Source organism: Aureobasidium pullulans (assembly GCF_000721785.1).
Source record: "Aureobasidium pullulans EXF-150 unplaced genomic scaffold scaffold_1, whole genome shotgun sequence".
Taxonomy (NCBI): domain Eukaryota; kingdom Fungi; phylum Ascomycota; class Dothideomycetes; order Dothideales; family Saccotheciaceae; genus Aureobasidium; species Aureobasidium pullulans.
Genome location: NW_021941021.1, coordinates 33786 through 49833, shown reverse-complemented (window position 1 = coordinate 49833; position 16048 = coordinate 33786). Strand labels below are relative to the sequence as shown.

Genomic DNA, 16048 nt, shown 5'->3' with positions numbered 1-16048 from the left:
GAAAGATGCTCGAAGGGAAGTGGGGTTGATCGTCACTTCTTATGTCAGCGATAGCTTACTAACGACCTAGATTGTGGTATTTGATACAAGGCAACAACACGATAAGCGGAATCGAACGCGAGGATAGGCGTGTTTCCATGAGGCAGACACAGCAGAATTAGGAAGGTGTGGTCAAATAGGTAGGCTGACGCGGCAAGCATCCTTCGACGCGTCTGTACCACGACGCGGCAAGGGAGACGATGGAAATATTGTTGACCACAATCGGGTCTGTCGTCTCAGAATTTGGGTATACAAGCTATACATAACAGGTCTTTTGCTTGGATGAAGTCATGTCCATCTATGCTGCCACAAGCGAATTCAGCTCCTCTTTCCTCTCTCTGAATATGCCCTGGGCCTCTCTTTCACGCCTGGCGACAACATTGACCTCATCTCTGATCTTCTCCAAGCGATCGTTGAGACCAGCTTCCTCAGCAGCTGCTGCAATCCTCTTGACATCAACATCGATACTTGTCTTTGCCAAGAAGTCCGCCGCCTCGCTGATCTTTTGCCGCAAGGTCTTTGATCTGATCACGTAACCACCATGGAGCTTTGCCAATTTCTGTTCTAGCGTATTGCCCTTTTCTGCAGATGAAATGATGCGGGTCTGGATGTTCTGGGAAAGGTCAGCTTTGTTCAATCCGCAACGTTTGAGGGGGCTTACGTCGAAAGCTTCGATCATTAGCTGGTGCTCGTCAATCTCATCTTCGGCATAGCCAGCAAGACCGGGAAGCATGCCGCGTTCATGTGCCTTCTCCCAGGCGGCTCCGAAGCCATCCACTAGCAATGCACGGCCTCTCTCATCCTTGCCCATTTCTAGAGCAACTTCACGACGCGCGCGTTGGACTTCATCATCTGAGAATGCTTGTGTGGGTTTATGAGTACCTCTAACCTTTGCCTTGCCGAACTTGAGCGCGTCGTTTGCGATAAGCTGGGCCATCTCTTGATTGATACTGCTCTTGATCGAGTCTGAGTCTTCTGCAGCGTTCTTCAACATGGCATCAAGATCGACCACGCTCGGTCGTGGTAGACCCCGTTGTACGACTTGTGACTGTCGCTTAAACTCTGCTCTTGCAAGTGCGTCCTGTGCCGCCTTGTTTCTAGCATCACGGCGAGCAGCATCCTCTTCACTCATCTCAATATCAGGACCGACCTCTTGCTGCTCTTCAGGCAATTCAAGTTCAAAGTCCATCTCTTTTGGTTTCGGTAGTGCTGAGAGCTTGCTCTTGATATCGTTTCGGAGGGCGTTCTGTTGTAGGCGGAGGTCTCGTGGTGTTTGTGCAATCATCTGCATACCATCGCCAGTGTTCAAGCCGTATGTGTCGCGAGGTGTGCGTAGAGGGGTAGCGCCGGGGCCACGGGGAGTTGCGGCGACACCATTCTGACGGAAGGGGGTAGCCATGGGGTTGGGAGTAGCAGTTGCTTGCTTGCTAGGAGCGACACCTCCAAAGCCTGTTGTGGCGTCTCCTTCATACAGCTCATTGTTGTCACCTCCAAGCAGTGCAGACTGTGTTTCTGTCCTTGCTCTTGCGTTGCGAATCTCATTGGCGATGCGGTCTTCTTCTTGTGGAGCGCGAGGGGTACGGAGAGGCGTTGAGCCGACCATGTCCGAGTAGTTTCCAATCAGAGCACGGGTGGCTTCGTTGTCGCTTTGCCCAGCGTGTAGGTTTGCGCGTTCGCCGACCATTCCCATCTTGACAATGTCGTCCAATTCTCCCTCACTGACTTGGGGAGATGGCAAGACCAGTCCGCGACGTCTGCTGCTACGCTCAGCCTCACGCAGCTTCTGTTCACGACCAGCCTTTGCAGCTGCAGCAAAAGCGGCCTGGTTTCCACCCTTGTCATTCTTCTGACGCTTGCGATCCTCGGGGTTGTCATCCTGATCTCCCTGTCTCTTGCGTTGAAGTTGCTGTTTGCGGGGGTCGAAAGCATCGCGCTCGCGTTCGTTTGTGGTAATCTCCTCTCCAGTGTCGTAGAAACCAGGGGCTGGGGCCTTCTCGAAGGGAATGTCTGCATTGTAGTCCATCTGGCCCTTCTTCTTTGTGACGACCTTGATGTTGATTCCAGCATTCTTCAACTCGCGTCTTTTCTGCAGCACAGCTAGACGTCTTGATTCCTCAATCTGTCTCTCTCTTGCCTTTCTCTTTGCCTTCTTTCCCTGAGTATTGGCCAGACGAGCGCGAGCCTCGCTCAACATCTCCTTCTCATCCTCGTCCATGTCGATTGTGTCGGGTCGAGCAGGCTTGCTTTCCGGGTCGGGATCCATCTCGCCAGGACGGAGCTTGCGTACATCTTCAGCTGAAGGGGCAGCAGCTTCGCCGCCGGCGGGGCCTCCAAGTCCAAACTCATCGCTCTCACGCGACTCTGCATCGTCGAGCAGTTTTTGGTAACGTTCCAGACATTGTGTAGCAGTTCGTCCGACGATGGGTGCGATGGTGCGCCATTGCGTAGGCATCAGCTTGGCCAGATGTAGAAGCTTCTCATCCTCGTCCTTGGTCCATTCGATTTTCCTGATGCCGGGGTCCAGCCATTCAGACCATCGCGCCTTGCATTGCTTTGGAGTTTTGCGCGCCAGCAGCGAAGAGACTCGTGCCCATTGCTGAAGTCCATATTTGGACACGGCTGCCTTTAGAATTTCGTCCTCGATGTTGGTCCAGACTCCTCCCTTGACGACGGGCATACTGGCGACGGCGAAGGTGATAGCTTTGTCGATAGCAATCTTGACTTGGGCGCTGCGAATAGTGAATTGCGGCTTCGAGACTGCCAAGCCTCGCAATCTAGTCACGTGAAAGCGTCTCCCCCGGGACTAGTTGGACGATGACTTGCCTGTGACGTCTTGAGCTTGCCGCGAAGTGCGTGGTGCTTTACAGAATGATGAAAAGAGTACCTCCTACGCCTTTCACCTTCCATAATCCTACGCTGTAACTATGTCGTTGCTATCATTCAGATCATCTCAGAAGACCCTCTCGAGTCTTCATAAACTACGAGCACCAGCTGTCAGGCAGACTCGTCTGGCTAGCTCAAACTCTAAATCCGCCTCCCCTCCAGCTGACCAGCATAATGTGAGTCCTTCATGGCAGCATACCCATTTACAGCTTCTGACTATGCTAGAATCAGAAAGAGGCAGCCAAACAAGTACAATCTGAGCCACCGAAGAAGCCTAAGACTCAAGCTGAATTGGATCATGAGCTTCGCCAAAAGATGGCTGGCATGTCCGGCGACGGCGGTGATGCCGGTGTCGAGTACGAGGATGGTGTTCCTGTATCGATGAAGCGATCAGTCAAGAACAACATGTTCAGATACATCTGAGCTTTCGATTTGCTTCTGATAAGAGCCACCCTTTGCCTTCGGTAAAAGGCATACTCGCTTCATGAACTTACGATTCACGACATCAAAACCTGAACAGCACAGGATGCAGCACATAGCCCGTCACCGCCTCTCCTGAGTGACGAAGAAGATGCTCACTCAACTATGTGTCGCTCTTTCTGAGGAGCAGCTTTCGGGTCATGTCAAGAAGTGCTCGAATTGAGAGTGCCTGTCCCTGCTCTCTCGCCGAGGAGCAGCTTTGAAGCCAAAGATACTCGCCGTGATAAAGCAGCAACGCCGATTCTACATGTCTTTGCAGATGACTGCTGATCTGCTTTGTACCCCCCTGAGATAGCATGCGTTTGCCCGCCGCTTATGATCGAGCGCCCATCAACAATACATAGAGGAAACAACTGAATGCCATATGACATTTTGATCACCATCGCAATTCGGACATTTCCATATCTGGTCAACCTCAAGTTTCCAAATTCACCGTTGCTTCACGTCACTTTTGTCTCGCCAGAATCGAAGCTCAACTTTATCGAAGGATCGCTTCCCAAATTCTCCGCACTTTCCCGCGGAAATGGCTTCCTTCCACCACATCTTGAGTTCCTCAACAATTCTTGATCTCGAGCAGAATGCTCTTGAGGATTTTTTTCTAATCCGTCGCACCTGACAAGACATATCTATGCTCTCATCTGACAGAAGTCAATTGATCTATAAGCTTCTTGCGTGCATTGAATGTTCGAACAAGAGGTGAGGTTGGAAAGAGCATAACCCTTAGCTCCCGTTTGACCCCATAAAGGTACGTCACCGATATTGCCGTACTACGCGGACATACATCCCGCGTTCACCCAAGAAGAAGTTTCGACGACATCTGTAGTGTACCGTTGACTGCTTGAACGCCATATTCCAAATCATGATCATGAAGTCAATTGAATTTGATTCACCATCGACGTCACATTGCGAGCATGATCCGTGAGCTCGATATAACACCACCATGAACTCCCACTGCTTTCCAACAGATCAATCATCACACACTCGACCATCATGACTGCTCTGACTTTCCTCACATTCGCCGGCCTTGCTGCCGCGCAGTACTCCAACAGTGTTGGCGGTGCCCTTCCTGCAGGCATCGACGCTCCCATGACTTCTGGTTTCTCGAACCCCACCGTTCAGCCCTCGCGTGGTGGTGCTGCCATCTGTGTTTCTGGACATGTTCCTGTCATGGCATCGGCTGAGAATGTCATGTTCAACTTCAGCATCCCTGCCAACGAGTCCGATGTAACCGACACCTTCCTGAAGTACATTACTCAGGGTTCAACATTCGCACAGAGCATTATGGGAGGCATGCACAACGTCTCGGGCAACTACAGTATTGGTGCTACCCTCTGTATGCCAGCCAACGGCACTATTCCTAGCTCGGTTCAGCTCCTCACCCACGGTATTGGCTTTGATCGTTACTACTGGGACTTTGCCGCGGGCTACAGCTACGTCGACTACGCTATCGAGCAGGGTTATGCTACTTTCAGCTACGACCGTCTCGGTGTTGGTTTGTCCTCCACTCCCGACCCCATCCAGGTCGTCCAGGGACCTCTTGAGGTCAGCATCGCAAACCAGCTCGCCATGTCTCTCCGTAACAGCAAGTTCGGAGGCACCAACTTCAGCACCGTCATCGGTGTCGGCCACTCTTTCGGTAGTGCCATCACTCAAGCGGTTACTTCTATGCACCCCACCACTTTCGACGCTGCCATCCTTACCGGCTTCTCAATGAACCAGACCGCCATCCCCGCTTTCGTCACCGCACTGAACTTGCAGATCGCTTCTCAGAATCAGCCTTACAGATTTGCTGGACTGAACAACGGTTACCTCGTCGACTACTCCGCCGTTAGCAACCAATACGGTTTCTTCCGCGCCCCCAACTTCGACCCTCTGATCCTCGCCGCTGGTGAGGCCGCCAAGGGTTCCGTCACCTTTGGTGAGCTGTTCACTCAGGCCGCCATCGCCTCGCCTGCCATGAACTTTACCGGTCCCGTTGCCATTGTCAATGGTGCTGCTGATCTGCCTTTCTGCTTCGGAAACTGCAGTTACCCCATGAACCTCGCTGAGGCTGCTGTTAACGCTCTCTACCCTGCCTCTATGGCCAAGGACAACTACCTTGCTCCTTCCACTGGTCACGGTGTCAATTTGCACTACACCGCCATGGATGCCTACAAGTTCATCGGCAGCTTCTTGAAGCAAAACAGATACTAAATTCTGAGACTCCAAGAAAGCTATGTATATGTAATCACATAATGACTGCCTCGAGAATGTAGAATCTCGGCAGCAATAGTCATAATAAGAAATCATCAATATCCAAAAAACCATTCCGCTCATATGTGTGCTTTATACTCGGCATCATTCTTTTTTTTCCCAATCTTATTTGTTAATCTTTGCTTTTACACATGATATTGCATATTTACTATCTACCTACCTCCCTCCCCGTATGCTAAATTCCTATCACTTCTAGGCATTTTTCTACGGCCATGCCTAGCATTGTGTAGTCTGCTAGAAATGCACAATGTTTCTCAAAAATCGCTCTGGTCGTTCGTCCGTAGACAGGCGCTAACCATCACATTCTCAAGTGGAAGGCTGTACTGATTCTTACAAACATTGTGCATTTCTACAACTATACGCGTGAATAAAGTTCCGCATACCGGGAGGCTGCAAAATGTGTATAGTCATTATTCCCAACAATTTTGTGTTTTTTTTGAGTAGGATGTCGAAAGTCATTGAAGAAGTGAGACGTGGTGGATAATGTCGTTATTTGAAGATAAGTGCTTACTTCTCGTGCTATTGGATACTGTAAGGGAAAGCAGTAGGGATGATAGAGGATATAAAAGCCTTTTTTTTTCGGGTTTGATAGTAGCCTGGTATACGTTCGCTGGCGACCGATATATGGCATGCCGGCTTTGCATTCCCTATCGCTGTTGTGTTTGTTATTCTATCATCTCTGTATGATAACAGGAAGGGCTAGGGAAAAGAACAGCAGAAGGAGAGGGGCAGGTCTGCGAAACCAAAAGTTGGAATATGTTCTCTGTTCGATATAGGAGGTAGGTCTTGCATTACATTGTTTAATAGCTATCGAGCTGACATTGGAGTGCAAGAAATGATCGCTGTGTTACTGACCTGGATATCTACCTCACGTGTCGTTCCACTCGGCCTTTGTCAAAATTTGCCTCGCTCGATATCAGAACCTCCTGCCTGCATCATCTCTACAGTTTCAACTGATTGGTGAGCGCACTGCTGATTAGCAAAGAGGAGAGATGGCGGTAGATATTGTCTATATATTGTCAGCACTTTTGTATCGATAAGGATGAAGGGCACTCGTATGATCTGATCAGAACAATATAGACGCGAATCTGGACAAAAACATACTGGTACGAACGGTGTTGCTATGGAGCAAATTACGAGGCCTTCCTTCCATGGAATTTTCAATTTTCGTTCACATCCTCATGTCTCTGCTTCTTTGTGTTCAAGTATGCATTTGGTTGATCCGAATTTCTACTTATCCATGGATCAAGGCTGGGATTCAAGCTAATCTCCCAGAGAAAGGTCCCTAACACATGATGGTGAGTCCGTATTTGATACGGGTCAAGAAAGACAAAATCACCAGGTCAATGAACGTTCCAGAAGTTGTATCGGCCACCGCAATTCGGCTGCTCCTATCATCTCCCCGTGTCAAGAGGAATGGGGGAAGAGTTTCATGTTTCATGTACCCGGTCCTCCCTTCTACCCGGTGTTCGTTCTGACATGAGGAAACATGAAGGTTGAGAAGATTGTAGCACATAGTTTCTTACCATGAGGTGCTCTCCACGATCAAACTCTTGAGGAGGCTGATGACATTTTCTTGATTTTGATGGAGAAAGCGATGAGCAATCGTTTTATACCCTTTTAGTGTGTTCTTTTTACTGATGACATCCAAAGAAGGATCTTTGGGCGGACTCATCAGATATGTAATTCCAGAATTTCTGTACGGAGATATAGTATCTAGCAAAGCAAATAGCCAAATTGGAAGTGACCATAGTGTGTGTTCGCTGGAAGCAGTGTATAGATTAGGTGGTGGAGAAGATCGGTGGTCGTTTTATAGAGACGTGGAAAGGCAAGCAGCTCCATTGAGCATGGTTAAAAAATGTCCGCTCCGATCCCATCTGGGCATGCCAACTTCCGCTGCAAACCATCGAGGCAATGCTTGCTCTGTCGGATACGAGTATAAAAGTCAGCGTCGCGATTGCCCATCTCTCTTGATCGTTTATCTCCAATCGAGTTGGCAGACCGCTTTTATGGACTTGTTCTTCAATCAAGGGGTAGAACACAGCTGAGAGAGCCCGAGGCGGACAAGAGCAAGAGGTCGATGATTCTGCTTTTGTATTTTCACCTCTGTCCAGACCCGCTGCAGAGCCCATGCCTGCACTTTCCTGAGATCAGTGAATTTTGTGCGGTGTCATAGGCCTTGTCTCTTTGCTCGGCTCCGAATCCTGCCAGGTTCTCTATCTCGATTGACATGCCGTAAATATCATTAGAGACCAGGGTGATATTCTTGTTGATCACCTTCCAGTCTCTGTACCCCGAAGCTTTGGGATCGTGAGTCGTGACAGCCATAAATATACGGTAGAGGCACCAACTGATCTTTTCGAAGCAATGGGACATTACGATGAAAACACAACGATTATAAAAAAGACCGATTGATCGTAAAAGCTCATAGCTACAGATGAGTTCACCTATCGCACGATTAACCAAAAGCTGTGGAATCAGCACTTCTACCACGCCAAACTCTGTTGACTAAATCTATATAGCGAGGTAAGAAATGGAGAAATGACGCCTCAATGGAAGCTTCCACATGTAATGGTAACCATGGAAGGTTTGACAGCGTGGGCTACAGATCTAGTCAGCGACAACAGTTTCCCAAAGCTCGAACTGAAATATATGTCGACCTGCATCAGAACGTACGAAGATCATATTTTTACAACAGATACCGAGTATTCTAGAGACTGGCAGACTGGCAGACCATCTTACCGACGTCTCAAAACACCGACATCCCAACGATCCGCAGAGCCGCCCAATCACCAAAATGTCCGCATCCACCGCCGAACGCCTCATCTTCTACGACGTCCTTTCCGAAAGATGGCCGCAGACATGGTCTCCATATACAATGCGAATCTTGCTCACCCTGAAGCATCTCAACATCCCATACACCCACATCCCAGTCTCCTATCCCAACATCAAACCGCTTCTATCCTCGCTCGATGTCCCCGCATCGATGACCAAGGCAGCACCAGCATACACTCTTCCCGCCATCACTATCCCAGCAACAGCAACCACATCCTCCCACACGATCATGGGATCGATGGAAATCGCTCGATACCTATGCACGCTCAATCCTTCTCACGCCACCGCTTTATTCCCCAACGCCGCTGAATCTACCGCTGCGGCTACTGAATTCGACGATAAAGTGTTCGGAAATGTCATGATGGAGGGATATATGCAACATGTTCTTCCATTTACACCTCTTATACTCGATCCCGCAGGTGCAGAATACATCGAGGAGAGCAAGAGGCCTTTTCTCGGGTCTTTGAAAGAGTGTCGCGAACGCGCTTTGGCGGAGGAGCAAGAGATGGGTGGGTTGGAGAAGGTGATGGAGAAAGCGCTGATGCCGGTCGTGGAGTTTTACGAAGAAAGTGGAGAGCTGCAGTCACAGGGTTATGAGGGAGGGGTGTTTTATGGAGGAAGACAACTACCGCAATTTGTGGATTTTTGGGCTGTTGCTTTGGTGATGTGGGGAGTCATGGTTAGAGGAGAAGTTGTATTGGAGGCGCTGGACGGGGTCGTCGAGGGTAGTAGGATTGCTGAAGTTGTGAGGAGGTGTCTTACTTCTCCAGAGGCTAGGTGAATGGAGAGATCTATGTGAGCTACATCTACAAAATTCTATCATCATGTATCGGTTTCATTGATGAGTCTCCACGGCACCAGTCCTTTCAAGACCAACATTCCATCTCTTACCACAGCCCACCTGACCTTACTCAACTGTTTCGAGATGACCGCCGTGAGCCCAGCGGTACTCATTCGCCTATTGCTCGCCAGTGAAGAAGAAAGCTGTTCTGCAGTCCCACTGGTAATGCTGCCGATCAAGCCATTCATGTCCGCCTGTACATCCCAGATCATCTCGTCTTCGTCGTCTTCCGATCCTCTGTTCTGCTTGCCGCCAGGACGTGCATGGTGGAAAGACCATATCGTTATAGTGGCGAGGTAGAGACACCAGGGATGAATGAAGAGACCTCCAGCATCGAAGTCATCAAGGTTCATGACGGCATCTTTTATGATGTGCCCAGCATGCCAAGCTGCTTTGGACGCATGCGAATTCTGCTCGTTAGCCCATCTTTTTACCACGCGCTGGGAGCGGGCATAGTCTTCTCGGCGCACCGGCCGTCCGAGTAGATGTCTGGCACCAGCATAGATTTGGATGTCCAGGAAGTCGGAAAAGAGAATTACATAGGCTGCATGGTACAGTGCAGAGTTGGCGGTTGAGTAGATTGCGAATCCTCGGCGTGTTTCCTGTTGTTCTGCCGGAGTCATGAACGCGTATGATTGGGAAAGCGTCTGAGTGACGGACATCACGTAGGTGTCGAAGTCGGCTTTCCAGCTGTCGTAAGATACTGCGACACGATATTTCCAGCCATCGAGCATGTTGCTCCCGACAACGCCTGAGAGACCGTCAGAGCTGGTTCTTGATGATGCAGTCGCCAGTATAACTCACCTAAAGACGTCTGGTCCCTTCTGTTCATGTCCCAAGCGACTGACATGAGACCATGCAGTATCAACACGCGAGATAGCCCATTCAATTTGTGCGTCACAGCCGGTGTTTGAGCGCCAATGTGTTGCTTCAGTGCAGTTAAGAATAGCGGAGGAGTGTTCTGCGTCTTTCGGAGCTTCTGCCAGCTCTCGGCGGAATCTGCCTCCCAAAGAGATTGGTCACACGGTAAGGCACATCGAAGCTCGAATGCCGACATGCACAGAGACTGACAGAACAAGACAGCGTGCTGTGTATCCCACATGAAACAAAGAAGTGCCAATCTAGCTGATGTCAGTGTGGTCATAGGATAGTTGATGATTTTGAAATATACCTCTTTTTCTGTTCCGCATCAACCCAGCTTTTCCATTCGTCCTCAAGGTCACCATTGGCATCTGCAGAAGACTCTGGTTTGACGATTTGGCAGTCGCTGCGACGAATGAGATTGATTAATAACCCATGGAATAGATGTGACATGTCATGTTGCTTCTGTCCTGCTCGAGACTTGCCGAAACATTCAACAAGCAAGATGGTCTGGAGCATCCATAATTCTGGGACAGCACTGAAACTAGCATGGGCAAAGATTTGAGGGCGCAGAACATCATGAATGCACACCTGACAAAGTGTCAGTACTTTCCGGGTGATAGAAATGGTCGGACTTACCGCAATTTGATGGGCATCCTTCTCACAGTATGTTGCACCAAGCAACAGCACAGACAGAAGAAGAAGAGTGTCCACCTTTGACGGCTCGAACGAAGATATGTGGATCAGGGGATACGTCGCGTTGAACCTGGTGAAGAAGAGATCTGAATAAGTTTGCAATGCAGGAAGAGATAAGAAAGCATGATCAGATGTCACATAATCACCCGAGGGTGTGACAGGCCGAACGCTCTCGACCAGTTGTAGGATGTGAGATCGAGCCAAGGCGTCCAGTTTTGGCAGCTTGGTATTAGCACTCATGAGTGTCATGGGTCGCTCCAGGCCGTTGGAGAAAGCCGATCTTTTTGAGGCCGTTTGCCTTGGCCTTCGTTGACGCGTCTCAGAAGAAACTGATGTCGCCTTGGTCGAAGGCGAGGACCTCGAAGAGTTTGAGTCCGCATTGGAAGAGCCGTTCGTGGACGACGCTTGAGATGGCATCGATACTTGAGACTGTTGATTACTCTGTTGGGGAATGGCCATAGGGGCGATTGGAGCATGCGGTGCCATTGTAGCAACTCCAGAGGGTAGGTCGGACAAATCGAAGTCCATCATGTCGTTCGAACGAACATCCGCTTGCATTGCCGGGAAGGCATTACAGTCCATGGGTTCAAAGCTGAAGTCGTTATTGATATTATTAGTGTCAAGGTCAAACAACCAGTTGTAATTGCTCATGGTAGTATATGGCATGTTGAACGAGCTCGCTGTTTAAGGTCAGTCGATTGGCCTCCAGAGTAGTTGCACGGGTATCAAACCTGTGTCAGGATTGAAAGCATCTTCGAAAAGATTATCATCAATGGTATGAGTTGACAGATCCGGGAAGAGGTTATTCTGGTCCAGTATTGCCTCGTCCAGTTCCGATATCCGTCTTTGATCATGGAAGAGAGGTAGCGAGTCATCCATCGTTTCCATGTTCATAAGATCCGGACCTTGAACGTCTGCAGTGCCGAAGGACAATGGTGGTGACAACAGAGGAGCAGCATCACTGTTCAGGTTCCTCTCTTCAGACTTCTCATTCTCGGTGGACTCGTCGAGGTGAGGCTTCTTGGCCACAATATTCCCATCTGCGTCTTTCCAAGAACGCTTTCGTGTCATCAGAGCACTGCCTTCGGCGTCCTTTGCTTCATGTCGCGAAATGTGTCGATCTAAAAGATCACGGCGTTTAAAGTGAGCTCGACATCTGTCACAAGTAAAATCGCCACCAGCATGGTTCTGGTAATGTCTTTGTAGATGCTCATGACGAGTAAATCTTCGATCGCACCCATCGTGGTTGCAAACGAATCTCTTCTCTGCTCCTGCGGTAGATTTAGACTGGCGCATTGTGACGAATAGCGATGTCGAGAGGAGTCAAGCAATGAGACTTAGATGGAATGTTCAAAACTCAGTTGATGAGATGAACATGGCATGGTCACCTTATCAGCTTGTAGGGCAAGAGCGATAGGCAACGCAACACAAGGCGTGCGGGGCAGACTGAACGAAGCGGCGGATAGGTGGCCGAGCGGCATCGTGTTGAATGTCCCGAACAGGTTACCAGGGCTCGCTGCGCTCTGGACCTCAGTCTGTTCACGGTGCAACTACTCGAGAAGAAGGCGTGGGTTGAGGTTGACAGGGCTTCCCCGAAGAGATCTCACGAGTGCACGGACAGCCCCGCACATTCGCTGATAAGGAGACCTGTTGCACAGCTTCGCCTCTTATCAGAAATGGGGGACAAGATTAGGTATCTTCAAGAGTGGGATACACATTCGAGACATATCACTGACTTTGGTGCAAGCATGTCGATTTCTATGTGTCATGACTACAAGATACTGATTCCTTGTAGATGCCGCAGCCTCCGCCTATTCCTCCGCTCCGCCAACGAAGAAGGGGTAATCCGTGTAGCCCTTCTGCGGCGGGGTCGCGCCGTAGAATGTGTCTCTATCGTACTTGTTGAGAGGCAGTCCCTCGGCCAGTCGTCTCGGCAGATCCGGGTTAGCAATGAACCATCTGCCCATGACAATGGCATCAGCGTCATCTGCTTCGAGCTTGGGAACAGCATTGTCGCGTGTGTAAGCACCAGCGGCGAAAAATTGGATATCGCCCTTGGACAAGATTCTTCGGAATGGGGTTAGGGAGTGGCCAATCTTGCGAGTAGCTTCGGCCTCGACGCCTTTGCCAGGACCATACGCAGACAGGGCGTCCATCTTGGCCTTCTCGTCGAGGACTTCGTCAAAGCGAGGCTCTACACTGTGCACGTAGACTGGTCTGTGCTGTTGAGGAAGGGCAGCAAGTTGTTCGCAGAGGTAAGCCCAGTGTGAGTTAGGGTCGCTGTCTTTCGTGTCCTGAAAGTAGTTGTATGGGGAAAGACGAATGCCGACACGGTGCGAACCAATGGCATCGCAGACTGATTTGACGACTTCTAGAGGGAAGCGGCATCGGTTCTCGACCGAGCCTCCGTAACTGTCTGTTCTAGTATTGACATTGTCGTGCAGGAACTGATCCAACAAGTAGCCATTGGCGCCTAAAATCGAGTCAGACTTTGAACAGAAGATGTCAACTGAGATCAACTCACCATGGACCTCGACACCATCAAACCCAGCATCAATTGCATTTTGGGCGGCTTTACCGAAATCTGCAACCACTTCGGCGATCTCCTCCGTAGTCATGGGCTTTGGAGGTGTGGCACTGAAGTCTGTACCATCCAGTGCCTTACCAGCGATTGGGGTGTTGCTAGCACTGAGAGGCTGTCTTCCGCCCAGAAGTCCAGCTGGCGAAGCACGTCCGGTGTGCCATATCTGACAGAAGATGTAGCCACCTTTGGCGTGTACAGCATCGGTCACGCGCTTCCAGCCGGCGAGCTGCTCCTCAGAAAAAAGGCCAGGCACTCCGGGATAACCGCTCGCATATCGGGAGATATCAGTAGCCTCAGTGAGTTGAAGTCCTCCTTTGCTGGCTCTCTGTCCGTAATACTCCACCATGAGGTCGGATGGTATGTTGATGCCTTCATCATTCTTGCTGCACCTCATACGAGTCAGAGGAGCTTGCACAAGCTTGTGTTCGAGTGTGATGTTGCCTAGTTTCCATGGCTTGAAGAGGACGGTATCCTTAAGAGGGCTAAAGGCGGGAGGTGAAATGGCTGAAGGCATGATTGCGATGGGCTTGGTTCTGTCAAAGGTTCGTAAGTGAGCAGGAACTATACTTCAGCTTTGGACCGGACAGGCAAATCTTATGTATGTCGTCGACCAGGTCTTTTCACACTTTTGACAAGTAACTTCATCAAGGTGGAGATTTGCATGGTCTACAGAAGGTGGGGTGTTTGAGGTTGCAAAGTTTGGCAACAACGCTGGAGTAAAGAGTGGGATGCAGATTGCACCAGGAGATGCTTATCAACCCGTGCAGTCCGTATCAAGATCATCTTGGCAAGCCAATGGAGTATGGTAATCAGGGAAGATGCCGAACTTTGACGTTTTGATGTTCGAATTCATCCCTTCCAATAGAGCTTGTAGCACAAACGAATTCGGGAAGCTTCGTTTCTGCGTAAGGTTATCCAAGCCCCCACCCTTCTCCCCGAGGCCATACATAATCGACACTACATCACCTAAACATCGACTGCGACATTTGCCACCTCGTTTCTGGACTGCTGCGAGACAATATTCAATCCTCGCAACACACAATTCACAATGGGCAAGAAAAGAGTTCTCGTCGGTTATGGTAAGAACATCCGAAAGCGAATCTCATACGATTGACTGATTTCCTAGGTGTCGATATCGATGCTGTTGCTGGCTGGCTTGGCAGCTATGGCGGTGAAGACTCCACTAGCGATATTAGCAGAGGCATCTGGGCAGGGACACACGGCACTAGAAGACTACTCAAGCTTTTCGACAAATACGACATCAAAGCAAGCTGGTTCATTCCTGGACATACACTCGAAACCTTTCCAGAAGACTGTGCGGCTGTCCGCGATGCCGGCCACGAGATTGGACTCCATGGTTATAGCCACGAGAATCCAGCGGACATGACATTTGAGCAACAAAAAGATGTCCTTGACAAGACATTTAAGATGCTTACAGAGTTCTGCGGTAAGCCGCCTCGAGGTAGTGTTGCTCCGTGAGTCACTTCTTATTCTTCGACAGTCGCAAAACTGACTTGTGATAGATGGTGGGAGACAAGCAAAGAAGGCACTGAGCTTCTCCTCTCTTACGGCATCGAGTATGACCACTCCATGAGTCATGAAGACTGTCAGATGTATTGGCTTCGAACTGGCGATACATGGACAAAGATCGACTACTCCAAGAAAGCTGAGGATTGGATGAAGCCTTTGATCAAGGGTGAAGAAACAGGTCTCGTTGAAATCCCTGGAAGGTACGTCAGACAAAGGGTTTTCAACAGTGGCCAGCATTTTCTAATACTCATCAGCTGGTACATTGATGACTTGCCGCCCATGATGTTTATCAAGAACAGTGCGAACAGCCATGGCTGGGTGTGAGTAAGCTCTTTCCATCATCATCAACCTGGATGCTCACACATCGACCAGCAATCCCCGAGACATCGAGGATATATGGAAAGACCATTTTACATACTACTACCGAGAGTTTGATGAGTTCATCTTCCCCATGACTATCCATCCTGGTAAGTACACCAAATTGGATGTCACAAGCATCTCGCTGACTTTGCTTCAGATGTCAGTGGTAGACCTCACGTTCTTCTGATGCATGAACGCATAATCGGTGGATAACATATCACATGTGGTTTTATTCGATACTGACATGAATAGAATTTGTCAATTCACACGAGGGCGTCGAGTGGGTGACGTTTGAGCAGATGTCGGATGAGTTCAAAAGCAAGAATACTCCGCCGGCTGGAGGTCTGATGCCTGCAAGCCGCGAGGAAGCAATGCGGAAAGCTAAGAGCTCATGATACAAAGTCCAATAATCGTAACGAGTTTCACTGCGTTGTTTGGTTTCCACTGTTTGCTTCATCTTGTTGGTGTTTTTGCATTGACCCATCCGGGAAGGCATAGACATGTGGACTTACGTATGTCTTGTTTAGGCTTATCGCGGTTGAAGCTGACTTTTGTTGAGCTTATCAGTGGACGAAATTGGTAGGATGCGGCTTCGGTCTGGCCTATCGCGGCTTCCTTCCGAGCGTGGGTCAACCCCACTCTTGATGCTTACCACACAATCCAGCTGCTCACCTGCTGATGAGATA

The 16048-nt window shown here is 49.6% G+C and overlaps 7 protein-coding genes across 7 annotated transcripts; 4 read left to right on the top strand and 3 right to left on the bottom strand.

Annotated features, from left to right (window-relative positions):
• Window positions 1–246: 246 nt before the first annotated feature.
• Window positions 247–2922, bottom strand: M438DRAFT_340897 (uncharacterized protein). The gene is made up of 2 exons (XM_029904362.1): window positions 701–2922; window positions 247–652 (listed from the first exon to the last, which is right to left on the bottom strand). Exons 1-2 carry the CDS (start codon window positions 2714–2716, stop codon window positions 338–340), a joined length of 2331 nt encoding a protein of 776 aa, XP_029765249.1. The 5' UTR covers window positions 2717–2922; the 3' UTR covers window positions 247–337.
• A 41-nt stretch (window positions 2923–2963) lies between these two features.
• Window positions 2964–3467, top strand: M438DRAFT_401251 (uncharacterized protein; the record flags this gene model as incomplete). The annotated part of the gene is made up of 2 exons (XM_029909525.1): window positions 2964–3098; window positions 3148–3467. The coding sequence occupies 2 exons, from the start codon at window positions 2964–2966 to the stop codon at window positions 3343–3345; spliced, it is 333 nt and encodes a 110-aa protein (XP_029765248.1). The 3' UTR covers window positions 3346–3467.
• A 925-nt stretch (window positions 3468–4392) lies between these two features.
• On the top strand, window positions 4393–5595 carry M438DRAFT_401250 (alpha/beta-hydrolase; the record flags this gene model as incomplete). Its single annotated transcript, XM_029909524.1, has 1 exon — window positions 4393–5595. One exon carries the CDS (start codon window positions 4393–4395, stop codon window positions 5593–5595), a length of 1203 nt encoding a protein of 400 aa, XP_029765247.1.
• A 2857-nt stretch (window positions 5596–8452) lies between these two features.
• M438DRAFT_330099 (uncharacterized protein) lies at window positions 8453–9271 on the top strand (the record flags this gene model as incomplete). Its single annotated transcript, XM_029903279.1, has 1 exon — window positions 8453–9271. One exon carries the CDS (start codon window positions 8453–8455, stop codon window positions 9269–9271), a length of 819 nt encoding a protein of 272 aa, XP_029765246.1.
• On the bottom strand, window positions 9219–12388 carry M438DRAFT_308182 (uncharacterized protein). Its single transcript, XM_029902330.1, has 5 exons — window positions 11620–12388; window positions 10832–11568; window positions 10503–10783; window positions 10136–10452; window positions 9219–10082 (listed from the first exon to the last, which is right to left on the bottom strand). Exons 1-5 carry the CDS (start codon window positions 12182–12184, stop codon window positions 9313–9315), a joined length of 2670 nt encoding a protein of 889 aa, XP_029765245.1. The 5' UTR covers window positions 12185–12388; the 3' UTR covers window positions 9219–9312.
• A 294-nt stretch (window positions 12389–12682) lies between these two features.
• M438DRAFT_340895 (FMN-linked oxidoreductase) lies at window positions 12683–14325 on the bottom strand. Its single transcript, XM_029904361.1, has 2 exons — window positions 13333–14325; window positions 12683–13143 (listed from the first exon to the last, which is right to left on the bottom strand). Exons 1-2 carry the CDS (start codon window positions 13984–13986, stop codon window positions 12700–12702), a joined length of 1098 nt encoding a protein of 365 aa, XP_029765244.1. The 5' UTR covers window positions 13987–14325; the 3' UTR covers window positions 12683–12699.
• Window positions 14326–14520: 195 nt separating this feature from the next.
• On the top strand, window positions 14521–15757 carry M438DRAFT_308178 (glycoside hydrolase/deacetylase; the record flags this gene model as incomplete). The annotated part of the gene is made up of 7 exons (XM_029902329.1): window positions 14521–14551; window positions 14599–14947; window positions 14996–15202; window positions 15257–15322; window positions 15375–15469; window positions 15520–15567; window positions 15615–15757. 7 exons carry the CDS (start codon window positions 14521–14523, stop codon window positions 15755–15757), a joined length of 939 nt encoding a protein of 312 aa, XP_029765243.1.
• Window positions 15758–16048: the final 291 nt, after the last annotated feature.

Bases quoted from the DNA above. Each gene is read 5' to 3' on its own strand.
- M438DRAFT_340897 (XM_029904362.1), bottom strand. From the start codon at position 2,716: ATGCCCGTCGTCAAGGGAGGAGTCTGGACCAACATCGAGGACGAAATT. The intron at 653-700 runs GTAAGCCCCCTC...GACCTTTCCCAG, and splicing joins TAATGATCGAAGCTTTCGAC to AACATCCAGACCCGCATCAT.
- M438DRAFT_308182 (XM_029902330.1), bottom strand. From the start codon at position 12,184: ATGCGCCAGTCTAAATCTACCGCAGGAGCAGAGAAGAGATTCGTTTGC. The intron at 10,784-10,831 runs GTAAGTCCGACC...ACACTTTGTCAG, and splicing joins AGGATGCCCATCAAATTGCG to GTGTGCATTCATGATGTTCT. The intron at 10,083-10,135 runs GTGAGTTATACT...ACGGTCTCTCAG, and splicing joins AAGGGACCAGACGTCTTTAG to GCGTTGTCGGGAGCAACATG.
- M438DRAFT_340895 (XM_029904361.1), bottom strand. From the start codon at position 13,986: ATGCCTTCAGCCATTTCACCTCCCGCCTTTAGCCCTCTTAAGGATACC. The intron at 13,144-13,332 runs CTGCACGACAAT...CACTGGGCTTAC, and splicing joins GCTACTTGTTGGATCAGTTC to CTCTGCGAACAACTTGCTGC.